The sequence below is a fragment of the Glycine soja genome, chromosome 4 (assembly GCF_004193775.1).
Source record: "Glycine soja cultivar W05 chromosome 4, ASM419377v2, whole genome shotgun sequence".
NCBI classification, from domain to species: domain Eukaryota; kingdom Viridiplantae; phylum Streptophyta; class Magnoliopsida; order Fabales; family Fabaceae; genus Glycine; species Glycine soja.
Window position 1 is genome coordinate 4,339,341 of NC_041005.1, and position 17,832 is coordinate 4,357,172.

The 17,832-nt window shown below is 34.0% G+C and overlaps 3 protein-coding genes and 1 pseudogene across 3 annotated transcripts; 1 reads left to right on the plus strand and 3 right to left on the minus strand.

The window, feature by feature from the left end:
- On the minus strand, positions 1 to 2,072 carry LOC114408839. Its single transcript, XM_028372023.1, has 3 exons — positions 1,585 to 2,072; positions 673 to 1,247; positions 1 to 528 (listed from the first exon to the last, which is right to left on the minus strand). Exons 1-3 carry the CDS (start codon positions 1,814 to 1,816, stop codon positions 16 to 18), a joined length of 1,320 nt encoding a protein of 439 aa, XP_028227824.1. The 5' UTR covers positions 1,817 to 2,072; the 3' UTR covers positions 1 to 15.
- Positions 2,073 to 3,016: 944 nt separating this feature from the next.
- LOC114408841 (protein translocase subunit SecA, chloroplastic-like) lies at positions 3,017 to 3,802 on the plus strand. Its single transcript, XM_028372024.1, has 2 exons — positions 3,017 to 3,299; positions 3,396 to 3,802. Exons 1-2 carry the CDS (start codon positions 3,090 to 3,092, stop codon positions 3,534 to 3,536), a joined length of 351 nt encoding a protein of 116 aa, XP_028227825.1. The 5' UTR covers positions 3,017 to 3,089; the 3' UTR covers positions 3,537 to 3,802.
- Positions 3,803 to 4,270: 468 nt separating this feature from the next.
- On the minus strand, positions 4,271 to 7,422 carry LOC114408840 (annotated as a pseudogene).
- A 2,183-nt stretch (positions 7,423 to 9,605) lies between these two features.
- LOC114408843 (protein phosphatase 2C 77-like) lies at positions 9,606 to 15,072 on the minus strand. Its single transcript, XM_028372025.1, has 6 exons — positions 14,921 to 15,072; positions 14,666 to 14,773; positions 13,071 to 14,342; positions 12,670 to 12,987; positions 12,475 to 12,580; positions 9,606 to 10,502 (listed from the first exon to the last, which is right to left on the minus strand). Exons 3-6 carry the CDS (start codon positions 13,944 to 13,946, stop codon positions 10,168 to 10,170), a joined length of 1,635 nt encoding a protein of 544 aa, XP_028227826.1. The 5' UTR covers positions 13,947 to 14,342; positions 14,666 to 14,773; positions 14,921 to 15,072; the 3' UTR covers positions 9,606 to 10,167.
- Positions 15,073 to 17,832: the final 2,760 nt, after the last annotated feature.

A 17,832-nucleotide genomic window follows, 5' to 3' on the forward strand; every position in this document is an offset into this window, starting at 1 on the left:
GGTTCAATTATTGACCTAATAAAAGTACAGTCTACTTGATAGCCTTCCAACATCAAGCTCCCAAGTCCTTGCATCCCCCACCCAACCATCACCTTTTTTGGTGGGATAGCCATACTGACCCCAAATAGGGTGAGGAAGCAACTGAACTATCTCTTGTGCTTGAGGATTACTATAAGGATCACAAGTGCTCACTGGTTGCTCCAAGTGTTGAGCATTCCCAGGAGCACAGTAATAGTGATATGCTGAGTAGGGGAAATTGGCTGTGCCATTTCTGAAGATTTTTTTGTTGTCTGGAGTGATATGAAATGTTGGACAGTTAGCCAAGCCTTTGGGGCTGCACCAAGCTGGGTTTTCAGGGTTTATGATCATCTCACTATATCTAGCGACATCAGTCAGTACATCTCCATCACAAGGAGTACCATTGTTCTTCCAACAGCTTCCAATGTCTAAAGGGTAGAATTGGCTCTTGCCACCTCCCCCCTTCTTGATGTCCAAGCTCAACTTTTTGAAATTTGGTGATTCTGGAAGCTGAATCAATGAATCATGAATCACCCCAAATGGTTTATTATGGCAAATCAAACTAGTGCACTGAAGGAAATTAAGCCATATGTATGTGTGGCTCACTAATTTAACTATTAATTAAACAGAAATGGAAGTTTTGGACTTGGACTCAGTTTTTAGCATTCCCCTTGTGTCATAATGGTAACCTCCAGAGAATCCTTTGGTTGCATCAGCTCTAAGGTACAACATCAACCAAGGGTACTTCTTTGAAGTCCTTAATTTGTGTTTGAACATCCAACTCCCAACATTAACTTTCTTCTCCCAAACTACCTCATAGTAAGACACACCATCCTGTTCACCTCCACAACCAGAATCCAAATCATAAGTACCACTGAACCCCCCTTGCATTGAGCCATCTTTGAGCTGTGTCCATTGATGACACACGATGGGTTGGTTCATGCACCCTTGTCCAAAACAAGGAAACCTTCCCGGGCTAAAAGGGGGTACCTTTTTCCCGTCCTGAGGACATAACCCAGACCTGGTGTCATAGTTTCCATTTTTCAGCATTACCATCCAAAACAGCCAAGGCCTTGGGGTGTCTGCAACTTCACATAGAGAACCCAAATACAATTCCTTTTCAATTGCATAAAGGTCAGTGTTGTTGATATTTTCTGGATTTATACCAGGAAATGAGTCCCCCACCCCAAGTCTGTTATCAGCTTGTGTGACCTTGTGAGTCAGAGAACCTGGTCATCACAACAACTCTCAACAAAAAAAAAACACAATGCCAATTTTTAAAAAAAAACTAAAATTTGTAGGAAATTATAGAATATGGAGTGGACATAACATATATAATGTTTTTTTATCACCAAATGAGAGTTTGTTAGTTATTATTAGAAACGTCAATTGAATGGATTCAAACCCGTGACCTCTCCTCCCTCCCTTCAACCACTAGACCAACCTTATATCTATGTAACATATAATATGTAACCTGACATTGAGGACTAAATATGAGATAAACTGGACTAATATAAAAATTTAGAGGACTATATATGTTTTTGTGTCAAGTGGTTTTTGGCTTACCTGAAAGATCAAAACAATCAGCAGCTCTTAGACTACCCATGTGAGGAGCTTCTTGACCAACTTCATTGCAGAAGTTCCAAGCTTCAAAGGCCACCCTTAAACCATCTCTTTGCATTCCTGGGTCCCCTACAGCTGAGGCATGACTTTGTTGCTCTGCGGACACAAGAGAGGCACTGAACACAAGAAGCACATTCAACAACAACACAAACAATGTTGTCTTCTCCATTGCCATTCCTGGGGAGGTTCAGACTTCAGAGGCAGAGGAACATGGTAGAGGGTCTAATCTAATGCTAGGAGCACTTTCCCCTTCTGGTTTCAGGTGGTGCTTTCTTCCCTTTAAAGTGCCACTGCCCTTTACCAAATTTATTGTATTTTGTTTTGTTAGTACTCAATGAATAGGTAACTTCACACTCATTAATGAGAAAGTTATAACTGCAGATGAAGGAAGCTACGGTGAAGTCCAACTAACATGGCACACTGGTGATGCATCATTTGTTACCTACTGATATGCTTATATCATAATAAACGGTTTTGATGTTTTATTGGAAACCTGTTGGATGGATTTGGAATGTGTAGATTGAAAATTGCAATTTAGTCCTTATGTGGCTGCTGGTACTCCTTTACAGAATTACAACCAAGATTATGGTAAAATGCACCGTAATCAATTTTACTTCTGCTGTTTCTTAACTTAATATTCATTTTGGCAACTTTTGTCTCTTCTAATTCGACAGTCACACCAGTTATCAAAATTGGAGTGAAGAATCTCTGTTTCTGTTTACGTCAATTAGCCAGTTTTTGTTGTATCTAGAGCAACCTTTCAATCAAAGAAGGTGCCAAAATCATTTGATTGCCATGATAAAATATTAGTGTTAACCAACATTCTTTTTTTTTTATTTGAACAAATGTTAACCAACATTCTTAGGAAGAATGAACCATGAAGCTAGAAAAAAGAGTATAAAATGTACGTGTACAGTACACACGGCCTTGCTCGATGAACCAATGTCCAAACCGCAAGCTCAGTATATAATTTACTTAGAAGTTCAGGTCCCTAACAATTCAACAAAAGCAATTAAAAATTAAAAATCGTTTAAACTTGGTTTATTAAAAACCAAGACTAAGAATAAGAAAGGGATGGAATATTTAGAAAGACCTTAATATCAATGAAATTAGAGTTTAGGCACCTGAACTTCTCATGGCGAAAAGGCTATTTAAGTAATTGGCTTTATTGTTTTCATTTATAGCCCTGTCTCTGAGTTTTGGCATCTATAAGTCACTTTCAGATCCTTATTTGAGAAGATGGAATAATGATAATGTGTACAAAAAAACTTGGTCTGCTGAGATGCGTACTATGTCATGCTTACGTAGAAAAATGAGCTGCAATCACTTTTTAAATGCGTGTTTGGATACCACAGAGAAACGACTCTAGCAGCAAAAATCACAGTGAATAATTGAAAAACTGTAGGCATGCCCCATAGGATATTGTGGAGCAACAAGCAGCAGGCTTGATGAAAGAGGCAGAGCGGTTCCTAATCTTAAGCAATATCGATCGCCTGTGGAAAGAACATCTGCAGGCACTAAAATTTGTTCAGCAAGCCGTGGGGTTACGGGGATATGCGCAGCGGGATCCTCTTATTGAGTATAAGCTTGAAGGCTATAACCTTTTCTTGGATATGATGGCACAAATAAGAAGAAATGTCATGTATTCTGTGTATCAGGTTTGCTCTTAATGTAGATTTTTAGGCTACTAGGCTTTCACCTTATCAGTTATTATAATTATAACTGCGTAACCCTTTCTTTCGGACTTTTGGCAGTTTGAACCTGTCCTGGTAGAGCAAGATCAGGACAAAACAGAGAATCGGAAATCAGGAAAACGTAATGCACGCACTCAGGTTAATCCAAACCCTGATCCAGTTGGCACTGTCGAGCCTTCAACGTCAAGTACTACTTCCTAATATAGCACTCAAGACTAATATGTATCTGGAGTTCCAACATATTGAACGAGAAGTAGAAAGCTTCAGTTGATCCTCCATGTTTGTAGCAATTTATTATAGAGATTGCATATGATCAAATGTTGTAAATATTTACAAATGTATTACAAGCTGTAAAAAGCTTCTGTTAATCCTCCATGCATGTCGCAATTTATGGTAAAATAGAAATTATGATGCTCAAACGAGTTTTTTTCTCCCACAAATACATGCGCGCGCACCCATTAAGTTGATCCTCCATGTTTGTAGCATCTTATTTGTAGAGATTGTCAAATGGTCAAAAGTTGTCACCTGAATATCAAATGATTAGCCAAATTCCAATTCGGCTAACTTTCAACACGATTCTAAAATAATCAAAAGAAAACATCAAAAGCGGAAATCTGCCAATCTGACTATGGATCCTCAAACTACTCCAGAGTGTTTGAATTTTGAAATAGGTGAAAACGATAAAATCAGGCTGCGATAGATATTCAATAGCCTTATTTTTTCAATTTTTAATTTATAGTTTACAATATCAATATAAATTATCAAAAACTGTTTAAACATCGAGCCAAAACGATATTCTGCTTTGCTAAATACTTAAACCAACTGAATATTTGATCACTATTTAAAATATCAATTCCCAGTTATCTTCCTATATCTCTATTCGGCAAAACATTCAAATTTAAAATTTGGGTTAACAAGTTGTACAAATTTACAAATGTATAACAAGCTAGAAAAGCTTAAAAAGCTTCAATTAATCCTTCATGCAAGTCGTAATTTATGGTAAAATAAAAATTATGATGCTCAAACGAAAAAAATTTACAAATAGATTTTTAACCCCTCTCCCAAGGGAAAAAAAGAACTGCACCTTAGAATGCAAGGTCAATAATTTTATAAACAAGAAATATTGATTAAATTACATTTGATAGCATTTTTTTGTCAGGGTCCTGAAAGTTACTTTGCGCATCAAATATTCTTGCTGAATTTTGCCCTTCAGGTGAAAGTTCAAATCTATCGCCTTGAATAACTTGCTGAATAATTTTATTTATGGTGCTTCCTTTAACCTGAATTCATTGAAACATAATGAACAACTCGATAAACCAAGATCCAAAAAGACATATTATAAAAATTTAGGGATGTAAAATTAGTAAGCATAAAGTAGCCGTTCCAAACAATGCAAAGAGTTCTCTTAACAATAATGGCGTTAATTTTTTTTTATAAGTATGATTGTATTACAGCAAGGAATCTGTAAAAAACAAAAAAAGAGTAACAAAGGGGTTTTATTGTAATATTGAAATTTTGAAGAAAAATCCATGGTCATTCGTCGAGAGAGGCACTTGTAGTTTCCCCAAAAAACTCATATCGTGAAAAAATAGCATGTTTATATTAACCTGTCTTGAAGAAATAATACTTTCTAACTGTTTTAGAATTTCTTAAAAAAAACTGTTTTAGAACTTTTAAATAATATTTGATCTAAAAATAGCAGAACCAGACATGATATTAGATCTAGTGTGATGCCAGGACCTGACCTTAATTCCGATAGCAATGGCCGTTTTTAATTGCACAAGTTCACCTAGTCTCAAAGAACCTTGTTTAGTATCTCTAACAAATACCAGGGGCACATTCCTTGATGAAGCCAAACTTAGGAGATGTTTCGTCAGCCAACGTGGGTTACAGTCAGAAGCTACAAGCACAGCCTGCATAACGTAAAACGTCAATAATGTCTTCTTTAGTCTTTACCTGCTTAACGTAAAACGTCAATAATGCCTTCTTTAGTCTTTACCCACACCTGACACCAGAAAGAGGCATATACTACTAATGCAACTTGATCATTTATTACTAAGAAAAACTAATCGAGTTTGAGCAATGTAAGAAAAAACAATAAGGAGGTTGCCACATACCTTGTAAGTTGTAAGATTCATATTCCCATACATATAAATTATATAGGAACAAAAAAAATCTTGGATTACTTTTTGAAAAAAAAGTAGAAATCCATTTTTTTGGAGTAAGAATACTATTCCAATTATAATAATAATAAAAAAAAACCTTAATAAATGAAAGAAAGAGACATCTTTTATCCAATATCGAAGGATTTGAACCAAGATTTCCAGGTGGATAGGATAGGGTATTCGTATATCTGACTCATGATTTAAATATATCAGTTTATCTTTGAAAAAGGGAAAAATGGAATGAATTGATCGCAAATTATTATAAGATTTTACGATTTCGAATTCCCTCAAGGAAGATATACAAAATTGTAGAGAAAATAGAATCTCCACGACGACAACAAAACCTTCTAATATTATTTGAGAATAAAAATGATTGTTATTGAATGATTTACTTAATAAGAAAAGGTGAAGGTACTAAATAAGTGATTAACAAAAGATTTACATATTCTACATTAGACAAACAGAGGAAATCAACCTGAAGCTTAACTGAAGATGCTGTATGGTTGCTTCTCAAAGAGATGAGTTCAGTAGAGCTTTCTAACTCCGTGCATGGTTTCATGCGCTCAAGGACACGAGTTACATCGTTGACCCCAATAGAAAATTGTTGCTGCAAGGAACCACACAAATGTTACACGATTGTGTATGCTTCTTGATAAATTTATCCAAAATGTTTTATAGTAGTTGCCTAAGCCACGTAGAAGTTTAACCTTTAACCATATCTTCTCTGGCAAGGAACTTCCATCCAAATGTCTAGCAGATTGGATCCCCCTGTTCAAAAGAATAAGCATTAGTAAGATCAGGTTGGAACTTGCACCATAAAATTGAAGGCAGTTGATTAGTAGTTCACTCTTTAAACTGTTAAAAATTCTCTCTGGCCACCACTTCAGCTTCAATAAGCAATGGCCTTGTGGATCAAATCATCAAATCACGTTGGAAGAATAATAAAAACAGGAAGCATGAAGCATCACATGTGAAAAACATGCACTGTACCTACGGATTGATTGGAGCAGATTGGTGAGACGTTCTCCTTCATAGCAACTGCAGATAGAAACTAAGACTAAATAATGATCATCATTATAGTATTAAAAAAGAAACAATAGCAATAATAACAGAACACTGAATAAAAGCCACAAACCATTAACAACTTAAAGGTAGAACCATATACAATAGGAAATCATTCACATATATACATACACAAAAAAAGTGGAGGGTGTGCATACTTATTTTCTAGAGAAGCAAGACTGGAATTTGAGTTGTTTCCATCATTCTTTGGAGTTTTGGCACTATTCCTACTCGGCATACTCTGCTTTCAATGTATTAAGTGACTACAACACAATTAACTAATTCAAAAAGCCTTTTCAATCAGTTCGAACAATTACGCACTGTATTTGATAAATTCGTAAAAAAAAAGGTTTACGTCATCGATAGAACAAAAAATTTCAATATCTCGGTAATATGTAGCTTGTATCGTAGAAAGTGATGAGTAAAAGAACATTGAACGTACCAGAGTCGAAGATTGGAGCTTGAATTGATGCTTCTAAGTTCTAATCGCACTTCAACGCTGAAATTTAGGAGTGACGAGAAATAGAGCCCTACTTTCTTTCTTGCCGCGTTTTATATAATAATTTGGGTTGTGATAGTTGGGCTTGGACTGGGGAACACAGATGGCCCACAACAAATGGAGGGTCTCTTCCTAACAAATTTACAAAAATACCCACAGTACAAAACTAATGAAATCAAACAACTAAATAAAAAATAAATCACAAATTAAAAAAAAAAATGAATACACACAGTGGTACAACGAGAGTGTGGATCGAAATCGCAAGGGAATGAAACTGTGGGTCGAGATCAGAGTTATCGGAACCTTCGAGAAAAGATCGAGAGAGAGGAGTGAGTACACGCAAAGGGATGAGTGAGCGTTGTTACTAGAGAGAGGAGTTCTCGGAATCTCTGAGGAAAGACCAAGAGAGAGGAGTGAGTGCTGGTATGGAGAGAGGGGTGAGTATCGGTAGAGAGACACGAGAGTGAGCGATGGATAAAGAGTGAGGAAATTGCAATTCTTTCTCTTTTTAAGAGAATTTTATATGATTTATTTTTTGTTAATTGAAATTTCTTGTTAAAATTTTAGATGTTTAATTTTTTTAAAATTATTATCCAAACTTAAATTTTAAAATAACATATATTCAATGTCTCATTGAATTATTTCGTTGAAGTATCCATCCAAACAAAGGATTGTGTAGTGGATATCTCCTTTTTGCTTAATAAAAAATATATTTCAAAATTTGAAAGCTTATCATTGCAAAATGTTTTTTGCTTTAAAAAAAAACACGCATTCACTTTTTTCTCTCCGAACAACTTTTTTTTATGCTTTTCAATCCCAATTACCCTTGGTTTCTGAGAATCATATTCGAAGGAGGACCGTGAATTTGAAAGCTTATTGCACTGAAATTTGAAAACTATTCGCGTAGTGTGCGTGTATTGTGGTTCGTCCGATATGCCATGTTTCTTTTCTCCTTGATTGTTATCCTTCTGAATATCATAAAAAATCAGATATAAATATTTGAATGATTGTTTAGTTACTTTGATAGAGTGAGAATTTTCTAATATTTAAAATGAGAAAATCATCAATTGTTTTTAGGATATAAAAATTCATATAGAACAATGAAGATGCATATAATTACGACTTTCTTCAGTCTTTCAATGATACTGTCTTTGCTGAACATGGATCTTGCGACTTACCTGACCTAGGAATAAAAATAGTCATAATATGCCATTTCTTCGGAGTTTAAATATATCATTTTTTTGTGTGTGTCCTTTTTAAACGTGGGTTTCGCTTGTGGTTTTGTTATTTTCAAGTGACCAATTTTGGCCCCTCTACCTCTAATTAACATAATAAATGCGACAAATATATTTGTTGCCATGTTTTTTTTTGTTAAGATGTTGCAAGTTTTTATACACCTCACATTGCATTAATCATTCACTGCCCCATCGTGTCTCGTGGGATAACAAGAAGAGGAAGGGCAGGAGCAGTGTTTAAATTTTTTTATCGAGGAGATGTGGCAAAATTTCGATGCCATGTGGCTTGTTTGTATCAGTTAACATATCTTAGTAAGTCGCCGATCCAAAAAAAAAAACATCTTAGTAAATTACCAGCCATGAAGTAATCTGTTTCACACTTAATCTTATATTTTAATTTATTTAAAACCTCTAAAAAGATCTAGAAGTTAACTGAATATCTTATTTATACACTGGAAAAAAATTATATGCGTTTGTTTGTGAAAGACTAGAAGAGTTGAAGACTAAAGTTGTTGCAACACAAGGATGAGTTCAATAACTATTTTATGTTTTTAAGGATGTAGTAACAAAAATATTTTACAGAGATAATATGGTTCTCTTCCTCTTTACAACTTACAAGGCACATATAGATAGGGCTTTTTTTTTTATAAAAAAAACAAAATGTATTGTTTTTATGTAATTAAATATGAAGCATTAAATAATTTTTCAACCTTTTTTATTATGGTATTTTATTAAATGTTATGCATTATAATAAAAACCTTTTACTTAATTTTTTTACCAATTTAACTTAATTTCTTAAGCATAGGAAAAATGAACTAAAAACCTTAATTAAAAAAACATGAAGTATAGCTGTACAATAGTATTTAGTTTTTTTATTATTAAAGATACATAATATTCCAAACAAAAACTATTTTCTGATTTTCAAAATGATATATTTACCGATTATATATAAAAATCATAATAAGAATGCTTGTCTTAAAGCTTGACACAGCCAGACACGTAGGACCTTTTAGCTTGTCTTAAAGCTTGCGGCAATCAGAATCAGAACTGAAAATGTGTGGATATTTATGTATCATAAATCGTGGCTATGAAAAGGAAAAATAGTCCAATCGGATGGAATAAAAAACTTCCTTTTTTAAAAAAATTTGGCAACCTGAATGGTTGAATGAATGAAAATATCTTTAAAAAGTTAATCAATCTGCAGTGATCTTTTTAAAAAGAAGAAATGTGACAAGGTTCAACAGTGTTTGATTAGCCACATTGTCTCTGAACCATGATAAACACAGTTAAACAAAACCATCCCAAACCAAAACAAACAAAAAAGATAGCTGAGATTTTTCTTAAGCAACCTTGTCCATAATTGTCCCTACCATCATTATTGCAGTACAACCACTGGAATTGAGTCATAACCAATGATATCAATCCACCACCGACATAAATTTCAAGAGTAAGCTTCAAATAGAGAATTGCTTTGCTACATTATTAGAAGGGGTGGATCACAACTTGTAAACCACAATGCCAATTAGCTACTACTTTTTTTATAAACAACACATGTTAAAGCAATATGAAGTAAATACCTCACAGAGCCTTTGTTCTCGGAGGCATAATAATGAATACAATATGGTGGTGACAGATAGGCATGGAACTGACCTCCTATACCTACCGACAAAAGCAGCAAAGATTTACATGGCCCCAATGTGGCAGTGTACAAGGAGACTCTTAATCAGTTGGAGAGTTCTAGGGAGAGGTGGATGTATTGTACAGGGTGCTATTCTGATGCCCACATGAAAAATTTATGGGCAAAAAAACTATATTGGATCATATTCAGCTTTCCATTATCTTCCAACACCCAGGTGCAGTTGAAGAAACAGTCAAGTCTTGCTCTTAAATTTTCTTTGAGCTTTCAAATCCACCACAATTACAGTGATGTTGTCTTTGCTTCCTTTCTGAAGAGCACGGTTCGATAGGTACTCTGCAGCTGCTTGTGCAGCAGGATCAATTCCCTCTCCCCTTTCTGAGGGCAATGCCAAGCCATTTTTCTTGTGCCAGAGAAGTATGCGCCGCCGAGCAATGTCACACACCTCTTCGTTGGTCATGACATCCCACAGGCCATCACTGGCCAGAATGAGGCATTCATCATCTTTCGCACGAGGAAGAAACGTCACCTCGGGGTCTGGAATAATCCATGGCTTCAAATACCTATCACCTGTATAAATTAAGGCAACAATAAACAAAAACAGTTTTGGACAAACTAACCGTGCAAGTAGCACAGGTCTTAGGAGCAACTTTTCAAGGACATGCAACCTAACATCGTGCACAAGTACACGCCTACAGGATGAAACAGATGACCAAACTACAGGCAGAAAGAATGCAACGAAGAGAAATATCATAAACAAAGCAACAACCATTCATAGTTTCCACAACCAGCATTATTCAAAATCATACACTAGTTTTATTATAGTAGCTACCCTGCAGATACTCGCAATTAAATCAATTGGATAGCTAAACACACTATTCATTTGAATTGCTCCCCTTGCATGTCGTCAGGATTAGCTGAACCAAACCCAACAACAGATATTCTAAAAGTCAAACGGACAATATAAACAAAGAGTAAGATAGAATAATGTAGTTTTAATCAAGGAGTCAAGGAAAGCAATTAACTTCAAACTTGAGCTTTAGAAATATAGTTTGAAAACATAGAGTTTTCTTTGCTCAAGTAGGAGTAAGATAGAATATATGCATTACAACATTAGCAAAAGTCAAAGAATATGATTTAGAAGTAAAAATGGGATAAGATGTTATACCGCAAGTTTCTAATTTTAAATATCAGGGATTAATATTACAAAATGATGGAGAAATTAATGCAGATGTCGTGTCACACAAAGGATACAAACGATATGGCTAAAATGAAGAAAGATATCAGGGGTTATTTGTTATTGCAATGTACCTTTCAAGATCAAAGGAAAGTTTTATTGTACTGTTATACATCCGACTGTACCCTATGGTAGTGAATGTTGAGCTTTAAAGAAATATCGAAAGAAAAAGGTAGGAGTAGCTGAAATGAGAATGTTAAGACAGATGCGTGACCACATAAGAAAGAACAGGATACACAATGATAACATACAAGATAGTAGTGTGACACTGATTGACAAAAACGATGACAAAATTGGTTAAGATGGTTAGAACACGTACAAAGAAGGCCCACTAGAAGCACCAGTGAGAAGAATAAATTGCACAGTTTTTAGTCCCATGGAAAAGGGGAGAAGGATACCAAAAAGGAACTTGGAGAAAGTTGTTAAGAGAGATCTCATGGTGAATAATAACTCTAAAGATTTGGTCTTTAACCAAACTGACTAGCATTGTGTAATCCATGTTAGCTGACCTCACCTAGTGAGCTAAGGCTTCTATTGTTGTTGTAAAAAGCAAGGATATTGGAGTATTTGGACTCACTTCAAGACCTTCTGGCTTTATGGTATTAAAATGGTGAAATAAACATTTTTATCTAATTACCACTCAAGCCAAAGCTTTTAACTTTGGAAATTTTGGATCTTTTTCGAAAAAGAAAGTGTACTGAATGTTGACTAAACCAAAAGAAAATGTACTCTTGAATCCTAATAATATTTCTTTCCAAAAGAAATAAAGAGAACTGGTGTGAAGAAAAAAAATAAAAACTAAACCAAAAGCCTTCAAGATTTAAGGAATCCTATTATGGCAATGAAACTTATAAGAATTATGATTCATGTGTAAAGAAGTGATAGAATAATTGTAGATCCTCCGACAACATCTTCCTACTTATAGAATGTAGAAAGAAATGAATGCATTTTACATTTCTAAGATATTAAATGCATTCACTTTTTCATTTAATACTTATTTATAGAGTATTAGGAGGGTTAGTAGGAAAATATAACATTACTCTAAGCGATATGCATAGTATGGAAATGAAAATTCTAGAAATTAGTAATTTTCACAATCTTGATATGGACATCATTTCTATCAGAGATTAGAGTACATATATAAACAATGCAACCAATGTCCACTTTTTACATTCATAAACTAAAATACTAACAAGTGTGTTGAGAAAAAGTCCTTGTAATCAGCCATGCTCACCAAAAGACATCCAAGAAACTCATATTATTAGATCAAAGGAAATAAAGTAAAATTTGTGATTAAGTACATACCAATAGACCTTGACATTGCTAGAACACCAAATACTCGGTGACCATTCCATTGTATCACCTTGCCTCCAGTGGCCTCAATTCTTGCATATTCATCATCTCGATTTGGCTACCATGCAACAAACAAACATAAATTTCTTCTAATTAGTTAAAACTCTTTTTCAAAGGAGATGCAAAACTATATTGGAGGTAGCTTACTTTATGATCAACAGATAGCGCCATGGGTTCTTTGCCACGACACAGAACCGCTCTTGAATCACCACAGTTTGAAACTATGATATGAGATGAACAGATAATAGCAACAACAGAAGTGGATCCAACAGTTTCTGGGGCAACAGGCTCACGATTAACTTCCCCCCCAACTTCAGCATCAACCTTCAAAAAACAATTGGTGAAAGTGTTTTTCCACAGATCTCTACAATCATTCTTGGTATTTTCAACTAATAGACCTTCCTTGACAGATTCGATTTCCTCAGCCAAGGCCAAATGCATGCGCTCACGGCAATACTTTGCCACCTGAGTGACGTAAACAACCTCCATGTGAAGAATGCTTAATCATTGGACAAAAGAATCACATAAAAAGCAAAATAAGACTTTACCTGAGAGCCACCATGCCCATCATAGACTCCAAAGAAATGTATTGTCTGCTGACCGAAACATTTGTTTATTCCATCAGGTAACCTATCACCAGTTAGCATTTCAATAGGAATTTTCAAAAATCGAGGAACAGTTGCAACTGCATCTTCCATCTCAGGCCTTTTTCCACACACAGATGTAAATCCCCATAGTGGGGTACAATCTAATTCAAAAACACTTCTACCTACTGTTCCACTCACAGATCTTTCCAGAGTTAGTTGGTGAAAAACACCTGTAGTAGGCTTTGAGCCAGATCTAACTCCTGTCTCTTCAAGGCTCACTGCCACATCTGCCTCTACATTTGACATACTCAAATCAGTAGCCCTGGCTGCAATTTTGACAGTGGAGATGCTCTTTCCTATGTCTTTGGAACTTGTTGTCCCTAAATCTGAAGAAACCTCAGAACTGATGAACTCATCTCCACAAATACTACTATGTTCACTGGCTACTGAAAGTGAAGAGCTATCAATAATTGGATCACCTTCCAGTGATATCAAATCATCCTCCTCAATTTCTGGGGTTAAAACTTCATCACCAACAACCAGAGAGCTTATATTTTGGGATATCATATCCAACATCGGAATTTCCCCTTCTCTTTGCTGTTCTGGAGCTGTGACTGCTGTAATACCAATTTCATCCTCATGACAACCACTGTCATGATTCTCATCTGAACCTATAAAAGTTTCATCGGAAACCTTAGTTATAGAATTGGATAACAACCCTGCATCTGCCATCAGCTTAATTCTGGATACATCCATGTGGGTAGCTATGGTTGGCTTATCACACACTGAATTACCTACTCTCCATGGCACTGTAACCGTGGTTGACATCTCCTCCATCAAAATCCTTGTCTATGTAGTACAAAAAGTTACCCTCCCACCCTACTGATATCACAGCCTGTCACGTTTTAACTAATTTATCACCTTTTCTGATTGAAAACGATCCCGGAATGCAAAGCACGGATTTAAGAAAACCATTTCCCATGTCTGAGAAGCCCAAAGGAGGAAACAAATTCAACCTATGCAAATCATGGACTAGTTAAAAGGTGGTGAAAATGAAATTGGGGTAGTCAGATCTGGTCAACAACAATGGATCCGAATTTCCATTTGTGGAAATTTCAAGCAAAATTAGCTAGACTACACCCTTTTTCAACCATTATCATATTCTTCTCTGTCTACCTCCGTCAACTCTAGTGAAAGAGAAACAGCTCAAAACTTGAAAGAAACAAACTTTATCTGCAAAAAACAAAAAAAAAAGGATAAAACCCACAAAAATTAAAGGAGAGAGGAAAAACAAAGCCAACACTCATTATCTCTAAACACAAGAAAGAATGAGTTAAAAAAAAGGGTCATGAGAAAGAAACCCAGGAAAAGCAAAGTCTCAAGAATCACAAGGAAGACCTCAAAAGACAACACCCTTTTTTCACACTATACCATGAGTTGCCTGGATCTGAGGCAACACATCTCAACCTCGTCCAATAATAATTAATAATAACTAATAATAATAATCATAAAAATGAAAGAAAGAAAAAAGGTAAAAGAAAGAAAGAAGAAAGTACCAAATTTTGTCAACCATGTAGAGTCTCGTTTCTTCCTTCCTTCCTTCCTTCCTTCCCTTCCCTTCCCTTCTTTTCTCTTCTCACTGCCTTGTCCTCTGATTGTGACACCTGAGACCCATCATTGGAGAAGGAAAAAAGAATCAACAGAAGAAATAAAGACATGAACTTTCCTTAATCCTAATAACCATTTATTAGTTAAATACAAATTTAACAGCTTTGCAGGGTGTGATATAGAAATAGAAATAATAAGCATACCTGAGTGTGTTGGGGTGTGTGTTGGAAGCGCGAGAAAGGGAGTGGAGAAGAAAGAGAAGAAAATGACCAAAAATAAAAATAGAAAGAAAGAAACTTTTAATGAAAGAAAAATGGGTTGAAAAGAGAAAGGGGCAATATAGAAAAAAGGAAAGAGTAGAGTGTTGTGTGAGAGAAAAGAATGGAGTTGGACAGATGTCAAATCTTGAAGAGCATATTAAAGCATCTCCACCCGTCCATCCATTCCCAACCTACCTTTCCTTTTCGCCATCCAATCTAATCTTCACCTATTTTTATAATTTTCCTTTTTTGCTCTAAAAGGAATCATGGTTTTAATGTAACACATGTTTTGTTATTCCTAATACAGTAATTTATAGATAAGGAGATTCTTTATCTTTATAGTTAAATTATTAAGTATTTTATTATTATTGCTTAACTTTGCTCTTCAAATCAGGGAAAGAAAAGTGTGCCTTTCTACGGAACAAGGACAAAGAAACCCTTCACTTGAATGACCATTCCCAAAATGGAGTTCCTTCCCTGTTCTGAATTTTTCTTTTCTCCTCCCACTCCCACTTTTAATTTTGTGTCCATGTGAATTTAGGTGAAATCATTGGAATTGATTCCTACAGTTACACGTTTCAAGATCTCTTATGTGAGTAGAATTAATTTTAGAAAAAAAAGTTAACTTTTTTTTATTGGATAGAATTGATTGTAGGTATAGGGCACAAAATATTTTGTTTATATTCTAAAAATAATTCTTCTTCTTTAAAAAAAATTCTTATTAATCAACTAAATAAAGTTATTTCTACCAAAATTATTATTTTTCAAAATTAATTATACCAAAATTCAAAAAGAATGGATCCACAATCATTATTAGTTGAGAAAAAACAATGTAATTTTAATTTACATATTTTAAAAAATCTTTTTTCTTAAATAAAAACATTTTTCTATAAAAAATTTCAATTGGGAAGAAATTTAGTTGGACTTGGGAATAAAACTGCAAAAAAAAATAATTATGTCTTAATTCAGACTTCAGAATTCAAAGTCTTTGAAGTGGTAAATTTAATTCTATCTATATTAGTATGAGAAATATTAACAATATATATATATTTTATTTTTTTAAAATCACGAAATTATGAATAAGACTCATCATTTCATGAATTTTGATTAATTTTAGTTAAGGGTAGAAAAATAATAATAAATAAATATTTTTTTGTTAAAATATAATAGAAAATATAAATAGCAATAAATAATATATTTTTAATATAAAAAATAATTTTCAATTTTAATAAAATTATAATTAAAAATTTGTTGAAAAATCATATTAAAAAGAGTGTTAGTAATGTTCTTATCAGTGTTCACGGGTTCATCCGATTACAAATTATTTTAACATTAAAACTAAAATTAAAATAATAAAAAAAATTAAAGTCTAGCCTTTAACGAATGACTATTTTATTTTGAAGTTGGCATGCACAAACAGATTGACCTAAAAACAAAACGCATGCCCTAAGGATCAGTGTGGAAAAGCCTCTGTTGATGATCCATCATTGATCTTGTTTGTGACGTATTGCCATCTTCAGCTCAATGAAGTCAGCACTCCGTATAAAAGAAAATGCTATGCAAATACGTAATGTTAAAATGTATGATCACATATTGAGCTGATAGTTACTTTTACCACCTGCTGTATATTTTAAGATTTTAACCAACAAAAATAACCTTTCGGCATTTTCATTGGAAAGTGTCCATCATAATAGGATGAGACAATAGACTTTTCGTTGTCTTTATTTTGTTATTTGAAAGGGATATCCCACCATTGAAATGGGAGTCCCACAACCCACCATTACATTAGTCATCCACGAACAAATACACAGGCAGCTAGTCAAAATTAATTCTGTTTTTTTTAATCATATATCGCACTTATTTTAATTTAATTTTTATACGTCTAATCATTTTAAATTGTTTCTTTCCGTGTATACTATAATATAATATACTATTTAGTTATTGAATTATAATATAATATACAAATTAAACAAAGCATGCCATATATTTTTATTTACTCCCTATATTTATATTAATAATAATTTTATATTCATAGTACAATTTCTATAACAAGAAACAACTTGAATGAATTTAAAAATAAATGAAAGTATAAACACTAAAAAATTAATACCTAATTTCAAAATCAGTATAAAACTGGTGATGAAAACCAGACCTCGGCTTCTCACCCGGATGGCCTATTGTACTGTACCAAAAGAGGAAGTTGGTAATGAAAAACTAATTCGAAGCATTTGTTATTTGATTATTCAACTAAAAATATTTTTTTTTACCAAATAAATGACTTTTTACAAAATCCAAAGGGTTGAAAACGACCTATCTAACAAGAAAACTCATGTCTAATTCCTACTTTATGTAAAATTTTCTTAAATCAACGATAATCACATACTACGATAAAGATTAATCTTCGATCTAATAAACTAGGAAAACACCATTGATCTTTGACCTAATAGATTAAGAGACGACCGTGATCCCTAACCTAAGACCAAAAATGACTTTTTACAAAATTAAATAAGAATTACAATAAATTGAAAAATTGAAGTAACTCACGTTTATAAATTTAGAATAGACACAATCAGAATCCTTGTAGACGAGTTTATTTTATTTTTATAGGCGGAATGATGATATGCTTATTTCTTTAATCTATATCAACCAAGCATTTTGTATCTCCTTCCTTAACCACCAATAAAATGTAAAGTAAGCTATAATTTTTTTTTTCTTTAATCTATATCGACCAAACATTTTGTATCTTAAGTAATCACGATGGATAAACTGACCACAAAATGGTTGGCCATCCGCTTCAAGTTCAATCCTCATTATATGGAAGTTACATAAAGACTAAATGGGGGGTGTTGGGAAAA

Bases quoted from the DNA above. Each gene is read 5' to 3' on its own strand.
- LOC114408839 (XM_028372023.1), bottom strand. From the start codon at position 1,816: ATGGCAATGGAGAAGACAACATTGTTTGTGTTGTTGTTGAATGTGCTT. The intron at 1,248-1,584 runs GTAAGCCAAAAA...TGTGATGACCAG, and splicing joins TGATTGTTTTGATCTTTCAG to GTTCTCTGACTCACAAGGTC. The intron at 529-672 runs GAGTCCAAGTCC...TCATTGATTCAG, and splicing joins CAAGGGGAATGCTAAAAACT to CTTCCAGAATCACCAAATTT.
- LOC114408841 (XM_028372024.1), top strand. From the start codon at position 3,090: ATGAAAGAGGCAGAGCGGTTCCTAATCTTAAGCAATATCGATCGCCTG. The intron at 3,300-3,395 runs GTTTGCTCTTAA...GACTTTTGGCAG, and splicing joins TCATGTATTCTGTGTATCAG to TTTGAACCTGTCCTGGTAGA.
- LOC114408843 (XM_028372025.1), bottom strand. From the start codon at position 13,946: ATGGAGGAGATGTCAACCACGGTTACAGTGCCATGGAGAGTAGGTAAT. The intron at 12,581-12,669 runs GTAAGCTACCTC...GTTGCATGGTAG, and splicing joins CGCTATCTGTTGATCATAAA to CCAAATCGAGATGATGAATA. The intron at 10,503-12,474 runs GTATGTACTTAA...TAATTTATACAG, and splicing joins AGCAATGTCAAGGTCTATTG to GTGATAGGTATTTGAAGCCA.